This window comes from Hylaeus anthracinus, unplaced genomic scaffold (assembly GCF_026225885.1).
Source record: "Hylaeus anthracinus isolate JK02 unplaced genomic scaffold, UHH_iyHylAnth1.0_haploid 0, whole genome shotgun sequence".
Taxonomy (NCBI): Eukaryota; Metazoa; Arthropoda; class Insecta; order Hymenoptera; family Colletidae; genus Hylaeus; species Hylaeus anthracinus.
In genome coordinates this window covers 19,854,256-19,877,650 of record NW_026533254.1, presented here as the reverse complement: position 1 = coordinate 19,877,650, position 23,395 = coordinate 19,854,256, and the positions used below count along the sequence as shown (strand labels likewise).

At 39.9% G+C, this 23,395-nt stretch overlaps 2 protein-coding genes and 2 long non-coding RNA genes across 8 annotated transcripts in view; 1 reads left to right on the top strand and 3 right to left on the bottom strand.

Moving 5' to 3' along the window:
- The first annotated feature begins 1,469 nt into the window (after positions 1 to 1,469).
- LOC128889440 (uncharacterized) lies at positions 1,470 to 18,788 on the top strand. Of its 3 annotated transcripts, XM_054147087.1 has the most exons (3): positions 1,470 to 1,869; positions 14,174 to 14,384; positions 14,850 to 18,788. In XM_054147087.1, exons 2-3 carry the CDS (start codon positions 14,200 to 14,202, stop codon positions 17,101 to 17,103), a joined length of 2,439 nt encoding a protein of 812 aa, XP_054003062.1. In that variant the 5' UTR covers positions 1,470 to 1,869; positions 14,174 to 14,199; the 3' UTR covers positions 17,104 to 18,788. The 3 variants fall into 3 exon arrangements, 2 of the variants coding, with proteins under 2 accessions (XP_054003062.1, XP_054003064.1); XR_008460450.1 differs by lacking the exons at positions 14,174 to 14,384; positions 14,850 to 18,788 and adding an exon at positions 2,038 to 3,065 and having other exon boundaries at positions 1,735 to 1,869; XM_054147089.1 differs by lacking the exon at positions 1,470 to 1,869 and having other exon boundaries at positions 12,103 to 14,384.
- LOC128889558 (uncharacterized) lies at positions 10,398 to 11,378 on the bottom strand. Its single transcript, XR_008460469.1, has 3 exons — positions 10,819 to 11,378; positions 10,654 to 10,750; positions 10,398 to 10,585 (listed from the first exon to the last, which is right to left on the bottom strand). It is a non-coding gene; the product is annotated as an uncharacterized LOC128889558 (long non-coding RNA).
- Positions 14,533 to 15,017, bottom strand: LOC128889550 (uncharacterized). 2 transcript variants are annotated; one of them, XR_008460464.1, is made up of 3 exons: positions 14,878 to 15,017; positions 14,757 to 14,819; positions 14,533 to 14,688 (listed from the first exon to the last, which is right to left on the bottom strand). It is a non-coding gene; the product is annotated as an uncharacterized LOC128889550 (long non-coding RNA). The 2 variants fall into 2 exon arrangements; XR_008460466.1 differs by having other exon boundaries at positions 14,533 to 14,680.
- The window catches only part of LOC128889504 (D-galactonate transporter), a 12,895-nt gene continuing 8,279 nt past the window's right edge, over positions 18,780 to 23,395 (bottom strand). For both annotated transcript variants that reach the window (XM_054147182.1, XM_054147189.1), the window contains 9 exons: positions 22,519 to 22,632; positions 22,228 to 22,351; positions 21,642 to 21,794; positions 21,178 to 21,288; positions 20,885 to 21,047; positions 20,590 to 20,788; positions 20,091 to 20,369; positions 19,780 to 19,977; positions 18,780 to 19,689 (listed from right to left, as the gene is read on the bottom strand). In XM_054147182.1, coding sequence (XP_054003157.1) covers positions 19,496 to 19,689; positions 19,780 to 19,977; positions 20,091 to 20,369; positions 20,590 to 20,788; positions 20,885 to 21,047; positions 21,178 to 21,288; positions 21,642 to 21,794; positions 22,228 to 22,351; positions 22,519 to 22,632 — 1,535 coding nt within the window. In that variant the 3' untranslated portion in view covers positions 18,780 to 19,495. The remainder of the gene's footprint in view (positions 19,690 to 19,779; positions 19,978 to 20,090; positions 20,370 to 20,589; positions 20,789 to 20,884; positions 21,048 to 21,177; positions 21,289 to 21,641; positions 21,795 to 22,227; positions 22,352 to 22,518; positions 22,633 to 23,395) is intronic.

The following is a 23,395-nucleotide window of genomic DNA, read 5'->3' as shown; positions in this document are numbered from 1 at the left end:
AAGTAGAAAAGAATTGGGACCAAGCATCGTTTCCTATAGCTACACTACTGTGTGCTCAGCCTTTTCCGATACGCATGCTCAATTTGGAGTCATTAGATGACAGTCTGTCCAGTCTGTCATCTCTGGCATCACCGCTGCCAATGCGCATTATTTCATGCTGCATTTCTTCCAGTGTCGCTCAAAGAGCAGTTGCGATGAGGTTGCTATGCCGCATAGCCCTATGCGTTACGAAATAATGAAAACTAATAGTCTCGGGATAACACACGAAAATATACTTTAAACGAAAGTCAGATGCGAAACTTTGAAAATTAAAGATTGACAAAGCTGTTGAGATTAACATAATGTAAACACGCGAGCAACGTGTAATATGTCCGACGCTGACCGAATCAGCTAACTGACTGTACTGGATTGCTTGCGAAACTATAGTCGAGTGGTGGGAAACAACTTTTTTCTTAGCGAAAATGTTGTCAGAGATTTCGTTGAAGAGATATTAACGGAAAACACTGACCGATGGAGCGCTCGCAGTAGCGTATGAGCGCGGCCGCCTAGCGCGTAGCCTACGTTCAACCGGCATATTCGCGCTCTAATTGGTGGAGGTTTTCTGTTAATATCTTCTTAAGGAAGCCTCGGACAACATTTTCGCTAAGGAAAAAGTTGTTTCAAATCACCTCCTGAACCACCTCTTTCAAGGTGTTCCAACATTTTTCTTAGGACACCCTGTATACACATACAGCTTAACAGATTCACACAGAAGAGTATACTGTTTACAAAACGATTTTCTTTACGTTCAATAAATGCCAAGGTATTGCCAAGTAATGCAATTTAAATGAACTTTTTCAGCATGCGCTTTTTCATAAGACCTAGCGATTAAAAAAAAAAATTTCAATTTCCGTAAAATTCAATTGAATCAATATTTCTATCGTTTTACTGAACAAGGGAACTACTAAACTCTCTAAACTAGAGAATTTTGTAAGAATCGTGGCTTTTCGTATGAAAACCCAACATTTTGTGTTTATCCAGAACAATAAGCCTTACATTTTAAATGTAACGAAACGACGTTTCATTTATCAAAACGAAGCGATACTTATTCGCGATTGAAAGAGATAGAAAGGTAGGATTGCCGATACAATTGCACAGATTGCACAAATGGGACAAAAGTTAATTGAAATACTTGGATCAGAGGTTCGTGAAGAAATGACAGTGTTCCGCCTTTCCAAGCGTTAGCATTAATACAGTGTGTTCTATTAATACATCACGTCTCGCAAAAAAAGGAAAAGGAAAGGAATCGTACGAGGATTCCTCGTTGACGGTTAGAAATTGACCGAACCGAGTGCGTCGTGATTGTTACCTTAGCGTTCGGGGCGAGCAGCAGAAATGGAAGGGACAGGATTTCGTCCAGTCGACTAGAGGGAAATGGGCCAATCACAGCGTAGCAACGGTCGGTGAATCGGGAGAGTTCGGGCACGACGAGGTAACCACGGTCACTGCGTGAAACTTTCGCAATTCGCTTCGGTTCGTCCAGTGGAGAAGGAACGTTCGTCGTGCGATATTATTCCCCGCTGCAGTTTATATCCGTTGTATATAGGCCGCGTTGAATAAATTCGCGATTCTCTTTTCCTCAAATGTCTACGGTGGCACAGGATTCCGTGGCGTCTCTTTGCGGAAACATGCGAGTGATACATCGAGTTTCGACGAAGCCTGTGCGTGACAGTGCTGTCTGACAGTTTAACGCTTCCCCCTGACAACAAAACGACCCCTTTTGGAAACATTTTTACAACACGTTCCAAAGATTTACGGACCGTGAATCGACTGGATTCCAATCTGTACAAATGGATTGAACGATCTCGAGGCTCCAAGGATTTCGTTTGGGTAAGCGTTAGAAACTTTTAACACTAACAGCCTATACGTATAGGAAGAGTGTAATTTCGAGGACTTTCTACGTTCGTTTCACACCGATATCGACTAATAACATAGTGTTACTAGCTGTATTAAAAGCCTCCTTTCCTTCAAGTAAACACTTTTCCTTATTATAAGTAGATAACCAACAACATGGTTTCGTTAGTTAAACACTGGAATTAAAAGACTTATGGATAACCTATGGCGCACTAAATTGAGATTTTTTTGTGACACTCGAGAATACTCGAGGATGTACATACATCCTTTTTCAGGTATGTCGCTACGTATTCGTGCACTTTATGTATTTAGTATTTACGTGTTTATACGAAAAGCACCTCGTGGATAATTACATAAGGATCTACGTGTTAACAGAAGAATTGTAAGAATGAACATAATATTATCGTGCGTTAACAACCATTAACTGTTTGTTCTATCCGTTATACTCTGCAAAAACGAAAAAACAGTACCAGGAACTTAGCTGTTTATTAAAATAAGAACGATTTAGTGCTCGAAAAGAAAATTTGTTTCTTGCGTTAAGTTCTTGCGAAGGGTCTACTCTATATATGTTAAATCTTGTAAACATTATCGTTTGAAATAAATATATTTACGAAAATCTGATATCTTTTTGATTGTAGTGTCGTCACTCGCTCTTCCTGCGCTTATCTTCGTTTCGATAGCTTTCGTTTCTTTTTTTTTTTCTTTCATTCTGCTAAGTAATGCTCGCAATCAGTGTGACGCGCTGGAAGGTATCGTGACGTAATCGCTTTTGTTAATTTTTTTTTTTTTTTTTTTTTTAAATAGTCAAAACGTAATCAGGTCCTCCCGAAACGATTAATTCGATTAAACGAATTTTCTGTAAATTTCTATCGATTGCAACATTTTTCTCGTTGGCTGGAAAGTAACAATTTCACGCGTGATTCGTCTAGTACAAAGATAACCAGAATTATCTTTATCCGAAGTGATGAATCACATTATCTGACGAGAATTCCTCCAACGGCTACATTCTTTTTTTTTCCACAACGGGTATATTTTATTATTCGAGGACCTTTCACTTTGAGCTTCGAACAACTTTATCATTTGCATCTGTCCTGCATCTTTATTAAAACGTATAGTTTGACGAGCGTCGTAATTTCAAACTTTAATCATTTTTCGTGTAAAATGATCGGATGGCGGCGGCGGGGGAGGGTAGGGGGGGGGGCAGGTCGATCTAAAGCGATGAAATAATAAATTGATAGCAATTAGTCCGTTTTATGATTATCTTGATATAACTACTAAAGACGTATAATTGCGAAGTATTCGACTTTGTATATTCAAAAGAATAAACATTGTTTATTCGTGTTCCCTCGACGCTTTGTTGTCTTTTATCTTACGCTACATTTGCTTTCGTTTGCACTTCTGGCGTACATCAAATTTGAAAGATCAGGAGGTTGGTCATAAATCGTATTCCAAATAAAGATTGTGAAATTTAGAATAAGATTAATTGTAAATTATAAATTTATTTTTACTTTGAAGTTCGTCAATGTAACACCGCGCGCGTCGTTCGAGGATATGCGAAGGATATGGAATCTTATTTTTGTTTACCATTCGTGTTACACTTCTTTCCCTGGCTTCCCTACTCTATCTCCTCTAATAATCTCTTTGGACGGGTAGCGACAATTTGCATTCTTTCCGTTAACGCGTTATGCGCTCACAATGACTTTCATTCTATTGCCGGTCGTTTATCGCGCATAATGAGACGGTGTCGGCGCGTTACCGTAAACGATCCGCGGTCGTTGAAGCAGATATAGTCGGAAAACCGATGACTTTTTTTGCTTGCGTCATTTTGAAATGAAAGTGAGTCTTGCAACAAGGATCACGAACACCGTTTTGTGCCAGCCAACGGTTAGAAACGACCGCTCGTGGGTGTATTGAAAAAAAAAAAAGTGGGGAAAAATGTAGTAAAGCTGAGTCATTTGTTAACGGTTCCCGATAGGATAATTAATGGCGCGCCGATATGTACAGGAAAAAAAGATCGTCAGACTTGGTCGAGAAATATGCAAATCAATTGAAATGCAAAGACACGAGGAAAAGAGGATACTCGATGGAATTATGGTTTCGTTTACTTTCTTCCTTTGTCAAGGGGAATCTTTTTCTTAACGTTGAGTTTCATTTTCTTCGAGATCTGGTTGGGCAGACAGAAATGATACCAAGTACAATAAGAAGAATGTGATTAAAAAGGGAACAGTACTTACAAAAAATAATCTACGAAAACCTAAAAAATGAAGAAGAAAAGAAATGGAAAATTAGAACGAAAAGGAGGAAACAGTAGAATCTAGATCGAAACCGGGACATACTTGTGTAGTTTAATTATATAATTATGAGTTATCTTAATTATAACATTGTTCATAATCATTCGAACGATAGCGAGTTTTAATTTTACCTCGAACAGGTGGCGCGTAATTGTTTACAGAGTAAATAGCCTTGCTTTTGAACCAGTTTGACGAAGGTACGAAAATATACATACGCGTACAACGAACAAGAATTTAATTAGGGTTTAAGGGAAGATTAATTAGGTCACGTGAGTTGATCCCTATCAGCGCGAGTGTTGACCGTCGTAATGTACCTACTGTTAGTTTGAATTTACAATCTTGACTTGCGCGATTATTATGGACAAATGTTTGCCTGAGAAGCGTTGCGTTCAAATACCAGATGTGATTGTTGAAAGTATGAAAACAAGGTTCCCCGAGGATTGTTTAATCTTGATACTTTTCAATGGCGAAGAGTTTTTTTTTTTTCTCTTTTTTAATCTTTAGAAATAACGATCAGAAGCTGGGGTAGCTAACGAAAAAAATCGATAATAAATGTTATACTAAATATTGGTTGAAATTAATAGGAAACTAATTTATAATAAATAACACTCTCTGTTTCATGTTTCGAGGAAGAAAAAAACTCTTGACCGTACCGAGTATCGCAGGCATAATTCAATATGCTTTTTAAACAACATGGTTATCTATATATTTCTATAATTCAGGATCGTTGGTTCAATTTTGAGAAACGTACACTTTGTCTATTTTCGTTTCATTTTTTTTAGGACTGAAAGTTCAGACTGTAACGTTTACGAGAGAGGTCTGAGTTGGTCAGTCTCTGTTTACAAAGAAAGAAAACATTCGCTATTGCATAGTGCAAGTACACTCTCGATACTATGATTTTCTGTATCTCTCCTATGATTCGTCGAATGTTTTGTAAACAATCTATCCACGAAAAAATAAAACAACTATCAACAATGTACAGAAGATTCACACGAAATAAAACTTCTTTTTCTTTTATCGCAAAGGAGATTAAACTATTGATCTGTAGAGGTCAACTTTGGTCACTGCTACACCAATACTGAAATCTGAACTCTGCCACCTTGAATATAAATTCCAATGAATATTTAACATGAACACTGCAGTAAACTATTAATAATAATGCGTGTCTGTATTATTTGTTACGTAATAACGTCGAATATTCTCCTATCTGTGACTGCTGGGAACCTTTAGATCTTAGCCAGATTACACAATCGTAGATTGTAGATTATTTCCTATTACTTTAGATTATTTTTTACTCGTCCATTTGACTCGTTTAACATTATCCGAAATTGTCGTAAGACACGATCGTTATTTGCGCGAAACTGTCAGATATTATTTTGCAAGCGGACAAATTCTTGCACGCTTGCGTGAATTGTCACGTATCACGGAATTTCCACAATTTATCGCTTCGAGCGACCAGGGCCGTCTTGAGGGAGTGGACTCCCGTGCCTTGTACAGGGTGTCCCAAAAATGTTGTAACACCTTGAAAGGGGTAGTTTGGGAGGTGATTTGAAACAACTTTTTCCTTAGCGAAAATGTTATCCGAGGCTTCGTTGAGGAGATATTAACGGAAAACACTGACCAATCAGAGCGCGAGGATGCCGGTTGAGCGTAGGCTACGCGCTAGGCGGCCGCTCTCGTACGCTACCGCGGGCGCTCCACCGGCATACTCGCGCTCTGATTGGTCAGTGTTTTCCGTTAATATCTCCTCAACGAAGCCTCGGACAACATTTTTGCTAACGAGAAAGTTGTTTCAAATCACCTCCCGAATCACCTCTTTCAAGGTGTTACTACATTTTTGGGACACCCTGTACGGTGATGTGGAGCTGCGTGAGTGCGTACCAGAACATACAAGGCACTCCACTCCCTTAACAGCACTGTTAGCATGGGGCCCCGCGTAAGTGCCCAAACGTAAAGACGACACTGTTGACGATTCAATTCGGATGAATGACGAGCTAAACACGCGCGCTGTCGATATGGAATAACGATTCGAATAATGTTTTCGGTACTTTGTTATACATTGTCTCTAAATATAGTCGACTATATTGTTTCGGTTTATCTGCAAAATGCTTTTAAACGGTTTTCCTGTATCGTTGTCATTACGAATAATGTCTGTGCAACGCATGAATTTGTGAGCATTATCTATGGTAATCCGTTGTAAACATTGTGTACGTTGCTAATGATGTGAAGAGATTGTTCGTATAATAACAATTATAAAGGTAAAAGCAGCCTATTCGAGAAAAATTCCACGTTCCAAATTCTCCATGAAAAAGTTTCGAAGGTTTGGGACACGTGTGAATGTTAAAGCGAACCGCTCAAATTTCTCTCTGATTACATTTTGACACAGTTAGAGGCCTGCAAGTTACTTGAACGGGGAATTTCATGCAAGGTGTGCATCAGCATAAAGTCGCTACTAAGGCGAAGTTCGACGACCGTGCGACGAACAACGCGTGCAAAGATGGCGGCCATGGGGGCCCCCACCTTTGCCAATGCAGACGTGAACGCCACGTGCTGGAGCATTCTCGATCAATCATGTAATCACTCCCTGGCACAGGGTCTGAATAAAATGTATTAACCGTTCATGACGAATTTCAGCCGTGCAGAGATATTCATAGAGCAGTGGTGGCATAGGCCTGTCTAGAGACTTCTCGATCATTTACGCATGCCTGCCAGTGGAAATGTTCCACCGTTGGTACATTTATTAACTCGTTGAAAACCTGATATGTTATAAAAGCCGATATTATAAACCATTTAAAAAAAAAAAAAAAAATATCGAGCGCGCAGGTTAAGGTTAGGTTAAATTACTGTGATATAATTCGTTAAAATTTGAAATAGAACGCAGAGAAGTCGTGCGGTAATAGTCAGCCTTGTTGCCACAATCGTTTCTCGAATATTTCGAATGTATGTGAGTATAATTATATTTTTTGAACGTGACTATCTCGAAACGATTATCTTAAGTGATGTACGAACTCTTACTTGGTTGAATCAGTCGCGAACTTCCTCGAGTAAACGCAATAGACAGTAGTAATGCTCTGTTAGAAATAGCTCAGTTTACGCGCTATCGTATTTTACCGATGGAGCGTTACGACTAGATGGGTACTGAACTCTCAGAGTGCTTTGTCTCTAAAGCGTTAAAACTTCACTAACTTAACTTACATCGGTCTCTCTATACCTCAGCTACCTCTTTTTAACATCTTTATGATTTCAGCTCCTTAAACTTTAAATCTTTCTAAATTATTGGGTATGGTTGCGTGCTATCTGTGTGGACTATGAACGCACTTATGTGTTTGTCAATCTTTTCGACCTCCCGCGTACTTTAGTCACAATTATCAGGGTAGACGATGAATACATGTGCTTTTCTTAGCAACAACGGTAAACAAAAAAAATTGCAAGTCCGTTTTTATCAGCTATCTCTTGCCTGTTTCGCGGAAAGTCGTAATTCTTGCCACACCAGAAAAGTTGTGATTGCCAGAGAAGCGTAACACGTTATGTTTAAAGTTTTCCATACCTAGTTGTAGGATTCTCTTTTCTAAATTGAACAAAATCTCCACGTAATGCCTTGGTCGTTTCGACGGCGAAAATAAAAGAATTGATACCAGGAGACTCGAAAGGTTCCTTTAATTTACCAGAAATAAATGAAGACGTGCAAGGGAATGAACACGTTGGAGAACGAACAAACTAAAAGTAGGAGGTATTCTTCGTTCGTTGGCAACAGCCGAGTTACTGGCATCTTTACAATATTTCCGTAGCTCGAAAATATATGGTTAGGTCACCTTTTACGAGAAACCTTAAGTGTTGTATACACACAGCATTAAAGGAATATATTTAAATAATACTATTTTTACTTGAGAGTAAAAGGAGAACTCTACTTATAGCCGTGGACAGTTCTCGTACCTTTTAAGTTTGCAATTTTTATACATGCTCTTTGTACATGTTTATGTTCATATACATTATATTAATATTAAATTATATAGAATTTTTTATTTAAAAATGAACTGAAATTTTCTTTTTACTCAAGCAAAATAAAGTTACGAATTTAATTCGGTAAGAGGTCTCTGGCAGTGTGTATCTTCTTACACTTCCGGCTTCTTCTATTAGCGTAGGCGTAACCGGTGAAAGAGAAGTAGACGCAAGTGACATTGAACGGTTCGCCAAAAGTTGGACTTTTGTATTTGTTGTCGGGGATTGAATGTCTAGCGAGAGCCACAAAGCAAGCTTCAACGATATTTTTGCAACTCTATCCCCAGTATATGTGCCAAAAGCTGTAAATTCAGTTTTAGAGTAATCGTAACACAAATTATAGTTTCTACGAAACCTCGCTTTTGGCACTGTGCTCATTCGTGCTATTCTCTAGGCTTCTAGTCACTTGTTGTTCTTAATTCGTTTTTCATTTAAAATGTAGTCAACCTTCCTACGAACACAGTCAATTCGTTTCATGGTTTATAGAAGGCCAGCAATGAATCCATAAACTAATAGAAAACCGTGGAAACGCGTTCCGATACGTAACTTTATATAACTCTGTTTTATATAACTATTTCATATACCTGTTTATGAAAGTCATGAGTGTAAATTCCTATAATTCTGTACAGTTTATATAACAAATATATGACAGAGTAACAAGAATGTGTAAATTTGTAAATTGATTAGTAGGAAATGTACGCGATAGATATACGAACATTCGATCCAAATATACAAACTGTGACCGGAAACCCGGGACCGATTTTTAAAATCAATTCTACGTGGCCTTACTAATTGAAAAGTTCGTTGCCGTTTTGCAATTCGAGGTTTCCATATCGAGTTATCGGCGTTTCAAATTTACAGGTGTGACTTCCGGCGCGCGGTCTTTGAATTCCAATCGGTTTTGCGAGCTCGGGCTACTCGTGTCGTTTATGGCATTGCTCGAACGCGTCTCTAAATATATATCTCGATACATCTTCTTCGTTGCTTTTATTCGTTTCGGTGTGGAATTGTTCATCGAATTAACAGGTTGAGTGTTAAACTCGGCACATACAGAAATATCAAATAAGTTGCATGTTGAAAATTGTCCAACTCGTAGTTCCTTTAGTGACATCAGTCATTTATTTTCGTCGCACTATGAACCGCGTTCTGGCCCATTGTGCGCCATCGCGACAATGCTGCTTAGCAGACAATAAGTTTCCGCGTGGTTATTCATGAATTCGCAGATTTCTGCAGCCCCTTTTCCAAACACTGGCCTCTATAAGGCACCGACGTATCTTAGGTGATTTCTATTTTTGCCGTAATGGAAGACAATGGCAACTCCTGTTTATCTTTTGTGTGCAACTTTGTGGCACAACGGTAGCGTTAATATGTCATCTGCACCGTTACAAATATTCCCTTAAATTCAACATAAATTACACGTCTCGAAAGGTCCAACAATATTATTGTTTTTATTTAAATTCGAATTTAGAAAGTTCGATCCTTCGCTTCATGATCATTATTAGAAACCAAGAGAAACGTGCACAAAGTTAATCGAAGACGCTTTCCCCTCCTTTTTAGCAGACCCAAATTAGTAAAAATATGAACACTTGATGCGGTCTAATTATTGTCCATTCCATTGCATTTTGCCTGACGTCGTATTATGGATAATAATAGCCGTTAATAACCGTCTAATCTTGTATGCAAACGTTCATTTGATTCTCGTTAAGCTACAGCGCGCAGGTGTGCAGTTGAACTTTTTACTATCGCCTCCTAAATAAGCAGAGATCAACGTAATCAACGCGTCAGCAGTATAATGGCATCTGCTTCGAATCCATTCATAGCGTTACGTGTATCTATGCGGGACTCGAAGGATTTCGCCCGACTCTGCTTAACTTTAGAGCTATATTTAGAAAAGTAACCGTGTTTGCACACTGTAAAGTTCAGCGAGCACTGGCGAACAATATAGCAACACCAGTAAAAATTGATTGACGCTAATCCCCGTGGCACACGCTGCTCGTTAAGCAATTGATATTCGAGGGGTTATTCTAAGCTAGAGAGTCAATTTTTAGTTCCTTTTCAAAAAATAATCAAAGTATAACGTAGTACAAGTGATCTTTTGTACAAGCCCCTCTGAGAAAGGTATATTCAACGAAGAGATTGTAGAGAAAATTGCAAAGAAATTTAAGCTTCTAGTAGACCATCTATGGGGCAACTAGTATGCATACGTCTACTTCTAAACACCTTACGGTTGGATACACTTGGAAAAGAATAATTCTGTTGTATATTGATAGATTTAGGAGGTTGTGGGCTTTAAGAGATTACAGACCTTAGTACTCCTGGACCCTGGAATCGAATCTTAATGGAACCTATGGGGCAACTAGTATGCATACGTCTACTTCTGAACGTCTTACGGTTGGATACACCTGGAAAAGAATAATTCTGTTGTATATTGATAGATTTAGGAGGTTGTGGGCTTTAAGAGATTACAGACCTTAGTACTCCTGGACCCTGGAATCGAATCTTAATGAAACCTATGGGGCAACTAGTATGCATACGTCTACTTCTGAACGTCTTACGGTTGGATACACCTGGAAAAGAATAATTCTGTTGTATATTGATAGATTTAGGAGGTTCTGGGCTTTAAGAGATTACAGACCTTAGTACTCCTGGACCCTGCAATCGGACCTTAATGGAAAGTATGGGGCAACTAGTATTCATACGTCTACTTCTGAACGTCTTACGGTTGGATACATCTGGAAAAGTATAATTCTGTTGTATATTGATAGATTTAGGAGGTTGTGGGCTTTAAGAGGTTACAGACTTTGGTACTACTGGACCCTGTAATCGGATCTTAATGGTAACTATGACGCCAGTAATATTCGCGTGTTTACTCTCAAACGGTGTGCGAAGCAGTTTCATTGTTTATTACGCTTAGTAGCCGTGACTGTACAATAAACTTCCCGTCTTTGTTGTATAAATGACCCAGCAGTGCGTACATTGGACCAACCCACGTTATTGTTCACCGGTGACGTCATTATGAAATTTCTTTCGTGATTCACTTCTTTTACTCCCTGGTCCAAGCACTGAAATAGCACCCTCGAGAGTTCTGGTTGCATTTCGATAGTTTCTAAACAGTTCTCAAAGCAGTTAAAAAGCATAATTAATATGGTCGAGTTTCCCGAAGGCTGGCAACAAGTTGAGACAAATTTTCCATTCACCTCTAACCACGTGTCGACAGCTGATGACGTCTCCACGTGCGAGGTAAAACTCAATTCCGAAATCATTCGCAAGCAAACATCCACGTGGAAGTGTATTCGTCAGAAATTGACGCTGATCACGACTTCAGAATGGCCGTAATCGGTGTTTGACCGAGACATTCCGAGTCTGAGGAACAGCTGAGTGGTCTCTGCGGTTAAAAGTAGCGCAATAGGAGGAAAGTGAACATCGGACGATTGGGCGGTCGCGAAATGACTCGAGATTTGCTTTGAAAAGAAAATTGCCCGGCCTCGATATATACCAAGCAAAGTGTTGCCGTTGCTTTATATTTAGACTTAACGGATTTTCCCGTAGCCACGTGCTATGAAAATACGCGTGCAATACACGAGCGCGTCCGTACTCTGCGGTTGATTATTATTCCTGCATCAGCTGATGCTATCGCGATACAGAGGTAATGAGGTGATACTCCACCTTGGAATTTAAAAATCACTTCTTTAATTTGCGCGTTTCATGACGTGCTGTGCGATAACTTGGAAAAGCAATTCTGAAATCAAATAAACGATTAATTTCTTTTTAACGAATAATGTTTCAAAAAAAGTTACGAGTATTTGAATTGTATTTTGAAAAGTTGCACGAACTCGTGTTCCGGTGTCTAACATCTTGGAATAAACGTACATATTCTTACTTCGTCTTGGATCGATCTGAAACAGTAATTTTCAATAACTTTATTACCACATAGATATTACGCGATATTACGCAAGAGTACCATGGTTATTCATAAGCTCGATTCGAATGCAATTTCCTTCACCTGATGGAGTAATCTAGAATTATAATACGCAATTAATAAAACGGGCTTGGCTGTAACTTTGATCGACTTTCAGTTGTGGTCTCTTTTAGCTTTGATTCGCATAGTCTTTCTGTGGTGGTGTGAACACGCCAGTGTGTGTTCTCCTTCTGCATACTTTGGTCTACCGTTACGTCTCAGTGGCTTTCATCTAGACGAATGCATCTGGTCCCAAATGTTACAAAACAATAAAACATAGTACAACGTAAAACGGCATAATACAACATTGTACTGGATGCTGAAATTTAATTAATGAAAGTCGTTTAAAACAAATTTGCACATTTTACCAATTTTCTGTTCCGTCTAAGCTTTGCGTCGATTGATACAATGCAGTTGGAAAGTTACAGGGAAAGTTGGGTATAACGAACGCTTCGGTTCCTAGTATAGATAAATTTCGATTAACGATAACAGTTTTGTTGTGTTTAAATTATTTTAAACGTTTCCAACTATGTATATCGTTGTTTCTGCACAGTTTAATGGGTTACATTTATGTCACCGTTATCACCACCGAAGATAAGCTTACGAGGAGAAATACTATTCGCAATACCAATTGTTCCGTTACATGACCCTTGAGTAATCGGGGCTTCTACTGTATATTAAAGAACAGATTAGGACAGTGGCGCACAATTCTTTTTGCAAATTGACCAGATGGAAGGAAATAATAATTCTAGGTTTAGATTTTCTACGAAATTATTCGAAACACTACAGAATTTATAAAGTACAGTCTTTTCTTTTACGATTTCTTTTGTACGGATTTTTCATTTGTTTTTGTTATTATATCGTTAGCTAAGCAAACATGATTTTGTGAACCACTGGGTTCCGAGTGACATAATGCGAGAGAAGTATACGGAACTGATTGAATTTTCACTGAAACATGCATGATTCACCTAACTTGTCGTCCTTCAATTATTTGCAAACTGTTCGTCGTATTAAAGAGTTGTTTAAACAAATGTCGCTCGCCGTCGACTAGAACAGGTTAGAAAATAATTAATTACTTGCAACTGCGAGGTATTTTAATTTGTAATCGACGAGAACGTCGAATGCCGAGTGACAAATTGCCATAGCAAATGTGATCATGTTATGAAACGCTCTTAGTTCGATCTACAAGGAAAGAAGAATTTCGACAATCCCTTTCTATTTCATTTCTTTATTAAAAATTAATTAGAGAAAAGGCAGGTTAGTCTTAGCTCGGACTAAAATTTTAAGATCTAAAATTTTGCGAGATAGTTAGAAGGTGTTTGGCACGTAGATTTAAAAGATCATTGAAGTAAGGACAACTCTAATGCACGCGATTCTAACTTTTGCATGATTTTTTGATTGTCCTTCCGAATATTTCATTTTATTTCATTGTATTTAAAAATAAGATCGAGCTCCGCGAATATCAGTTTACGGAACTGCACTTTTGGTGGCAACTTCGTATACTCTCTTTGCAATTGTTGTTAACACGTTACTGATCAGCGTCACAGTCGCATGACTCTCGACAAATTATCACGGTAGCGCGTCAATAGGGTGTGCTTATAGAAATTATAAACGATGACAGGATGGAAACGAGCACAGAATGTTACAAATTCAGCAATAAACATTCCTAGGAAATAGCTACGACGAATGGAAAATATTTGTAGTATCATCACAGTTGAAAGGAACATATTCATATATCAACATATTCTGGTTTAGGTGTGACACCCTGTATAAGATTTTAATTCCACAAGCTAATGGAGTCTTCAGCAGTAGTTAAATGACAACCCATAATATGTTAACAGCTATAATATTGTTCTAGTGGCAAGCAATTATTCCCAATCTTCCTTATACGGTGTTCTTTGTAATTTAGATTATTGTTCAGATTCTGTAGACCCCTGTGCACAGACGTAGTTATCCAGCGAGGCTTAACAAACGTTCGTACAATCACTGTCTGACAATTGTTTGCATAACAATTGCATTCTTATTGTTTCAGGATTGTGTCACGTGTATTATACATGAATGGTTGGAGATTCGCCAGACATCGTTGGAGAAGGATCGGTCTCAGATCAGGGAGACGTAGAAAGATGGCAGGATAATCCGGGTGTGGTGGCCTTGAGTTTCGCGCTTTTTGGCTGCTTCCTGCTAAATGTCATTCTTCTACTCGCATTCCTCGTGCGTCCTTCGTTGAGGACCATTTCCAACAGGTTGGCGCTTCGTCAAAATTCCTTTAAGCAATACTTTATTGGGGTGTTCTATCGCCCTCCCTTTCAAGTCGTCACAATGTCTCCCTATCAGTGCGTCGCAAATTCATCTCCATCGTCTTTTACTACTCTCCACTTTCTTCCCCACTGCATTGCACTTGAGCAATTTGACGTAAACTTAAATAATGTTTATCGCTCTTGATTACTCATATTCCCTTTTAAGGTGTCACATCTCTCCCTATCAAGTTGTCACAGTTATCCCGATCATGTACTTCACCGATGCATACAACTCCAGCCAGCTAAAATACTTTTGAATAATATTATTTCTCTCGGTTACTCACCTTCTATCTCAAAATTGTCACAATTTCTCCTTACCAAGTTGCCACAAGCTCATCTCCCATCGTCTTCCCCTCGGTACACAAACTCCATCGATCTAAACTACGATAAACTAACGTTATGACGTTCCAGGTTCGTCATGAATCTAACCGTATCGAACCTGTTGGTGTGCGCCATCATGAACCCTCTTCTGATCATGGACACCTCGACGCCATCGGGATCCGCGCAAATAGTCCGATCGGCGCCGGTTGGAAGTATTTGCGCGATATCTGAAGGCGCCATCGCCGTCGTAACGACCTCCTCGGTGCTCTCGGTTCTCTTGATTGCCATTGACCAGTACTTCGCCGTGGTGGATCCATTGAGATACCGTGCACGCGTAGACAAACTGAAATGTGGAATTCTGATAATGTCCACCTGGCTGATCTCGATCATCTTCGGGCTACTCGCCTTCTTCAACCCAGATCCACGAGGCTTTTGGCTTTCCTGCGGCTCGAAGAACGTCACCTGGTCCCCGAACGTGACCTCCTACGATCCAGCGATGACGGAGTCGTCCTCGCTCTCCGTTCTAGAAAGCGAGATCGCAGAGCTGAACGTCAGCGGACTTCCTGAAATATTGGAGACGGTCGAGTCCATCAGGATCGATGACGATCTAGATCTCATAGAGAACACCACCGTAATCTTCGACACTCTGATAGGCGGTACGATCACTTACGGTTTCGTCTACGCCCTCCTCTACGCCATATTCGCCTACTTCATCCCCTTCGCCGCAGTCTGTTGGATCTACGTCAGCATCTACGCGGCAGCCCACCGAAACTCCGAAAGAGCAAGACGCAGCGGTTCCAGGCCCATCCTGTCGTCTGCTAGTTTCAGCGAGGAACATAACGGCTTGTCGAGGCTGCAACGTCTTCAAACTGACACCATCGAAGACTTCCGCAAGCTACCAAAAATCTCCAGCTTGTCATCCATTGACGAAACCAGCGAGACCATGCAACCGACTGGCCAGGTGTCGCGAAAACGTTCCTTCTCGTCGTCGATGGAGTTGGAGGTGCCTCTTTCCCCCGGCGACGATCAGGTTTCCTCGGGTATAGTCTTCACGGTGGGTTTGCAGAAGTTGGAGGTTTCCGAAGAGAAAGATCGAGAAAGTTTGAAAGCTAGTCATGACTCCATTCTCGAAGGTCTTGTTGGAAAGTCGCCTCAGGGTCGGTCCAATCAGGAGCAAACCTCGCCTCAGGATGGTCTTACGTCTGAGAGAGGGGACACCTGGCTCTCTAGGACCTTTGAAGAAGCTAGTGATTCGGAAGACGATGCTCGATTCGTTTGCTTCCACACCTTGGACGTTCTGGATAAAAGAATGTTTCTGATTAATAGAAAAGTTTCTCCGTCTTTTGGCGGTTACCAGTCATCCTTGAAGAATCCTCTAAAAGTCGCTGCGATCATTGAAGAAGGCGACAAAGCAAGCGAAGCAAAGGTAGACCTCGAGCCAAAGGAGTCAGAGGTAGTAACGGATGAAGCTTGCGCCGATGATCGCGCCCCTGACTACCTGGTACAGGTCGAAATGGACCTAGAAAGCCAGGATGGAGAGTCGAGAATATTTCAGGGTCTTTTAGAAGACAAGTCGTGTCGCAGGACGCCAACGTTCGCTGCGCAAGACGTTATTATATCTAACGAACCCGAGAATTTAAGTAACAAGACTGAAAGAGATACAACCGCTGCCAGCAACGCAGCAGAGCCTTCTACTGGTCTCTTAACGCCAATAGTGACCATCACGCCAGCGCCAAACAAAAACGAAGGCCTGCACCGCGTGTCGAGCGTCAGGAGCACGTCGAGCTACATAAGTACTCTGAAGGATAGAATAAGCAATGGGTCGATTTTTCGACACAGAGAGGAAACCAGAGCGGCCAGAATAAGCGCTTTGGTTATAGTGATGGGTCTAATCTGCTGGTCGCCGTATGTGATACTGTTGATACTGAAGAATCTACCTCAAGCAGCTGACCAACGTTTGTCTCACAAGTACGACGTGATGGCGTCCAGTTTCTTAGTTCTGGCTGCTTACGTTACCCCATTGCTGTTCGGTTATCGCTCTAAACGCGTTAAACGGGAGCTCAGGAGATTCTTCTGCTTCAGAAGGGAGCTGTCCTACAAAAACAACAGGAGCTTAATGGCGAAGAAAGTGCTGAAGAGGAGGCACAGCAGCACGCTGAGTCACCTCGAGATGGATCACAAGTACAACATCTTTAATTGCGTTTATGGAAGGAACCGGTGGCCGAAAGAAAAAGTTCAGTTTGTTCAAGTGCCAGACACTGCGCTGGCTGTCGAGACTTGCAGGAGTAGCTTCTCCAGCGGTGCTAGCACTCAAATCTCCAGCACCTCCACGGAGGAATGTTGATGATGTTCCTGATACCTCTGTTGATTATTGTTCGGGATACTTAATAGAGTCGATAGTTTCTTCGGATCAGTCGTAGTCGCTGTTACTCATTTGTTACTCACAAGGAGAGGTCTGATGTTGATTTCTTGATTAGCTTGTGCACAGTGGTAGATGATAAATAAACTGTGGATCTTGATGCATTTATGGGAAATTTGAATGCGGGAAACTACAGAATGCACACAATCTGCAAGAATATAAAGAAATATTTAAAGTAAAGTTCATATTACAATATTTGCAGAGTAAAATAAATTCTGAATCAGTATCAATTTTTGTAGGTACGTTTGTAAAGTCAACATTACCTTTCAAGACCTCTGCTTGTTAAACAGACCGTGTACGTAAGGGTGTGAATGTTGATTGTCTGAAGATATAATGTTTGAAAGGATTGAAGCAAGAATGCTGTGCAACGAACCAATGAGATACATGATAGCACTTGACAGGAAACTTATTTATGGATATATGAAGTTTCCTATGAATGACGTTGTGTAGATAGAGTGAGTCATTCTGGTTCTATTCTGTGGCTTGAGATTGTCTGCAAACATAATATTTAGAAAGTTAAGGCAAGAATGCAGTGCAACCTACCAATGAGATAAATGTTGGTACTCCATAGGAAAGAATGTGTGTACAACACACTTGCATGAAACTTCCCAGGCATAAATGGGCCTGAACCATTTTGATTTCAAAATGGCCTAATTAATTGAAATTATATAAGCAAATCTATGGTTTTCCAACATAGTTATACGTTACTTAACTGTCTTAATTGTCTAACTATGTAACTGAACTTGACTTATCTAAGACATACGTAAATTTTAAGTTACTCTGTGTTAACATAATCAGACTAGGAGATTTATACAATTTGTCAATATAGACGACGCTGCACTGAAGATATAGATTTTACGTTTATGTAAGCGACAAACTTTGATACTTTATACCGTGGCATTTATGGAATGCGTGCGTTATACACAATTTCTGTACATCTATACAGAATGTTTTATAGCCCTCGAGCTAAGATATCTTTCATTTTTAAGATATTCCGAAAGCTTCGTTCTTAAACTATTTAATTTTAATGTTACATTTAACGCAGTTTCTGCTACGGTGCTCAATATTTAACGAAACATAAACAGAAACTTAAACGGTATTACTGCAGCTCGGTACATTGACAATAATTTTTTTTTTTTTTTTATATTCTACTTGCTTGTAACTGCAGCTCTAAAGCAATCAACGCAACTATTAGAATTTACACGACTTAACATAACATCTGGCTGAACTATTTATTGATAGATCTGTCAAAGTATTTTCGCAAGTATAACTATGTAAATAAGTACACAGCGTTGCATGACAAATCTTAACGCGAATCCTTGAAGTGTTTCAAGGATGCTTTCCGACTATTTTGTACATTACAAATACAGTATCTTTATTTATATTAAATAATCTGTACATACAACGTGATTTGATGATGAATCTTGGTAACGAATCTATTGTCTATCGTATATTACATAGCTGGTGCGTCGCGTGTTTGTGTGTGTGGATCTGTATATGTGTGTGTTTTAACATGTATTTTGCGTACCTGTATAAGACACGTATACATGTATATTTCAGTAGGCTGTTTTTATTATACAATGATAATAAAATCAACTACATACTTGTCATTTTGCATTTTACTAAAAGAAAACAAGTCCAAAACTGATATTTGGTAGGTCTGTTCATTACAAATCTTATACTAAACAGGATTTGCATTTAGAAATTTTATATTAAACAGGAGTTGCACTGAGAAATTTAAACCAATTGTATTCTATCTTAATACTAGGTTTACGGAGCATGGTCACTTTTAACCATATCAAATGCTACAATTCAATAATTATTATGAGTAATTCGTTTGGTTAGATGCTTGCTATAATTATCGTTTCAGAAAACTTATGCAATGCGTAGTCTTTTACTCGAGGTACAGAGAGCAATCTATAACTGGCATTACTACGACAGGCAAGTTGTGATGCCAGTGTTGCTTCCAATTTTGGCGTCACAGCAGACAAGCACAGAGATATTATAGATAGAGTAGGGGACTTTATTATAAAACTGGCGTCCTTAGTCATCCCAAAAAAATGATAGAAGTATAAAATAATTGAGACCGCGCATCGTTTTCTATAGCTACAGTAATGTGCGCTCAGCTTTGAACGTCGCGCATGCGCGATTTGGAAGCAACGCTGGCATCATAGGATGGGATATCCTCATTTCCAACGAGGCATTTTCACTTACAGACAAGGGCTGTCTCCCCTGCTCTATCTATAATATTTCTATGCAGACAACTCACGGATACTTCTGAGTGCTATGTACAATTGATAAATCATGATCATTTATTTTATAACCTAGAATTCTCGAAACGATACGGCGGCTGTGGGTATAATCTTGGGAGTTCTATAGGTGGTGCACTTCCATCGTCGCTGGTGAACATAGTATTGTCATATCCTACTTCTGGTTTTGTAGTGGCTTCGCTGCTTGTGTCTTCCTTGGAACCTTCCATTAGGAACATGGTGAAGAAGAACATGATGGAACCTAAGAATAAGTTCTTTATTAGTAATTTGCTGAACGCAGTGGAATATAAGGATAAGGTGTCGATTAATATTTAACCGTTTGGTTACTTACTGATGCCATAAAATCCAGCATAGAAGATGTAAAGAGACTCTCTGTAACCAATGGCCATCCTAGTAGGTTCCACCAGTATTGGCAAGTTTCCACCGATGTTGTTCATGACAAATAAGAAAGCACCAATAGTGGTGGACCTAAAATGTAGGGGGACTATTTCCACGACTACGGCGAACACTATGCCAAACCACATTTCAGCTGCAATGAAAAAGATACTTTTTAGAGTATTACTTATTAACAGATTTTTATGCATTTGTTTCTACTGTGGGTTTCTCGAGCAATTACTCTTGCATGATCGGCATCTTGCTTACCAAAGAAGTAAGAAATCCCAAGGGTGATCATCGCCCACAGGGGAGTGAAGTACACCGAGCCAAACGCAAAGGGTGTCGCTATTATCTGACTGATGGCCAGGCAAGCGACTCGAGATCTGATTCCCATCTTAGCGACGATCTTATCGCTGATTACTCCACCGACCACGACACCGATGCTGCCGATCACAATGGTCACGGCGAACAACCACCAACCCAGGTCATAGTCTGGGAAGTATTCCCTGTAGTAGAGGTCGCAATTGTAGGCGAAGCACATGCCACCTGAAATTGTGAATAACCCTTTTATTTTATTATTGGCGAACAAATAGAAATAAATGTAGGGGTTTTAAACAGGGGCTTTAGGAGTGTACCATTTAGGGTAGACGAACGATAACAAATAAATATTTTTCATGGAATACGAATTCGGCTGGAACGAACCAGTCACGTGGACACTAATGCGTCCTTAGAACGAATTTGAATCCTTTGCGTCAAGGCCGTTTACCGCAATGTCTGATGCTGGCGGCCAAGCACAAAAGAACGATCCTCGGTTGCAGTATCACTTTCCAGATCGGTATTTTCTTCCCGTCTTTACTCGTTTCCTCCTCGCCGATCGTCTTTCTCTCTGGCTCGGATAGGGTGAAAGTGAAGACACCTACGATCAGTCCGATTATGCCAGCCCCGTAGTAGCACGCTCTCCATCCCTGTAAAAATCGTTCCGAAATTGTAAACACGTGTTGCAGAGTTGTTTACGTCTTTTTAGTTTTATGTAAAAATATGTGAATTTCAATGTTGCCTACCAAATTTCCGATGTTGAGTTTGGGTATGTAACGACCAACCGGAAATGCGATACCATAACCACCGTAGATGCCCCAATTGAAAATCGACATGACGAGCCCTCGCTGTTCTTCGGGGAACCAATCAGAAAGTAAACCAGTCGCCAACGGATTGCATCCTGCCTCCCTTTATGTGTTATAAATGGATTTATCTATTATAATTATATATATTTTTGCATTTCTATGTATTCTATACATTCTACACATAAATGTGACAAAATGTAAAACTTATTTCATCGATCCGGTATCCAACTTACCCAGCAGCTAATACCATGCGAAGAATGACCAATTGCCAGTACTCCTTCACTGCTCCCATCAGGACGATGGCGATGCTGAATATGAAGGTGCAAATGGTTAACAACCTCACCCTGCAAATAGAGTTGGATGAATTAGAAGGATAGAAAGCATGAAAGCATGAAGAATAGAGAGAATGAACCTAATAAGAGCATATTTTTCTTCTTTTCTTTAGAAATTTGTCGAACATTACCACTAATTGTAAGTCTGCGCTTGCTATCCCGCGCCAAGTAAGAAATACTTACGTAATAAAATATGCATCATTCGCCTAACGGTGTACGTACAATCCACTATACTTTACATTCATAATTCTAACGATAAAAATTATATGAATTCAAAGGTGCGGTGGCAATATTCCACCTCAACGGAACACGTTGCGCAATCGCCGGAGATGTAATTGTATAATTTGTCACCGTCAAGTAAATACCTGTTGTATTTATCGGCAGCTACACCCAAGCAAACGCCAACGATCGTGAACACGGCGATAAAACTCGGGCCAGCCAAGATTTGATAGTCCAGACCAAGGCCATTGTAGTTCCATTCACAGTAGCGGGAACCGTTCAATTCCAGGGACTCGCAGCTGCGAAACAAAATACGTACACCTTCAACGGGCGTCTCTAATTCAGACGAAGGTAATACCGTTGCGTTTGTCTAGTCGCAGTTCGCCTACATACTGACAATGAGTGAAAGTAATACAATTCCTGGCGAGAGGTGTTCAATCTGGAGCAGAAAGTATTCGTATGGACGTTATTGTTACTAAACTGCGGATTTGTATGCATTTGTATGTATTCGTCAGAACCTTACATGGCCCTCGAAATCAAACAGCTCTCGTTCGACACTTTCTTTCTATCGTTAAAAGTAAGCCAATTATTCAGGTGGCCCGTTTTAAATGCCTCACCCTGTATATACCAAATACTTGACTCATTGTCACAAGTGAAATTAAAATCAGCGAATGCCGACATTTCGCCATTATAATTACATAATTAACGAGAACTGAAATTAACAGAACTTACAAGCTTTGGTTGTGTGCCGCCTCGCATTGAATGGGAAGATCTACGAGGGCCAGCGTGGTCGAGTTTAATTGGCAGGAAATGTCACCGTAGTGTAGATCTTCCGCTGTCTCTTTGCTCGTTACACCTTGAAAACGAGCGTTAGTTAATTTTACACGAAGACTATGGGATACAGGAAATTCAATAACGTTCGTGGAATTACAATTTTTTTACATCGACACTATGCGAAGATCGATTGACCGTGTTTATATGCCGTTTTAAGGAAGAGGAAGCATAACCGAACATTTTACTCACCAATTAAATAATGACCTAGCTCTCCAAGTACGTATCCGATTGAAACGATCGCCAATGCGTACGGTTTGTACAGGAATTGCAATTTCTGGAATACCGTGCTCAACATCGTGTGTCCTGGGGGCAGAAATAATTACGAAGTGAGCCGTTAGTTAACACAAGGAAATACAAAACGGAATTAAAGAGTAGATCAATTAACTAAAAATGTCTCGGGAGGATTTCTTCACTTGTACGAAACCAGGGAAACGAAACAACGGTGATTCGTCTCGTATAGCACAATATGAGGAGATATGATCGACAAAGGTGTATTTACGATCGGGTAAATGCTAACAAGTATGTAAACGCCTGGCGCAGTATAATTTTCGCTGTAATTAAATGCACAAGCTCGTAGACATTCATCGAAGCGTTATGAAATCCGTACGGTTTATGACAGTCGGTTGCATGCCATTGAATTTGACCGACGTATTTCATCATTGACGAGAAGGAATGCTCACTGATAAATTTCAATACTCGTTAGATCGGCGTTTCTCGGCATGGACAACCGGGTGCCACGCGGGGGCCAGTTACTGGCCTTCGGGTGGGCGTCGAGCGCGACAGCAAACTTTAGGGGGCGTTGACATTAGATTGATCGCTGATTTTATAGTCAATTTTATTCAGTTCATTAGTTCTTAATCAATGCTTTCAAGTATACTATACATTTGTAGGACTATGTTTTTTTTTTTTACAAATGCAACGATGCATGCGATAATTGCATTTTTATTTAAATGTTCACTTTGAACCATGCATCTCTTTCCTTTGGAATTTTTCTCTCCATGTACTGATAATAAAGTTAAAGCTTGTTACATTTACTTCTCCTTATTTATATTATTCAAAATCGATT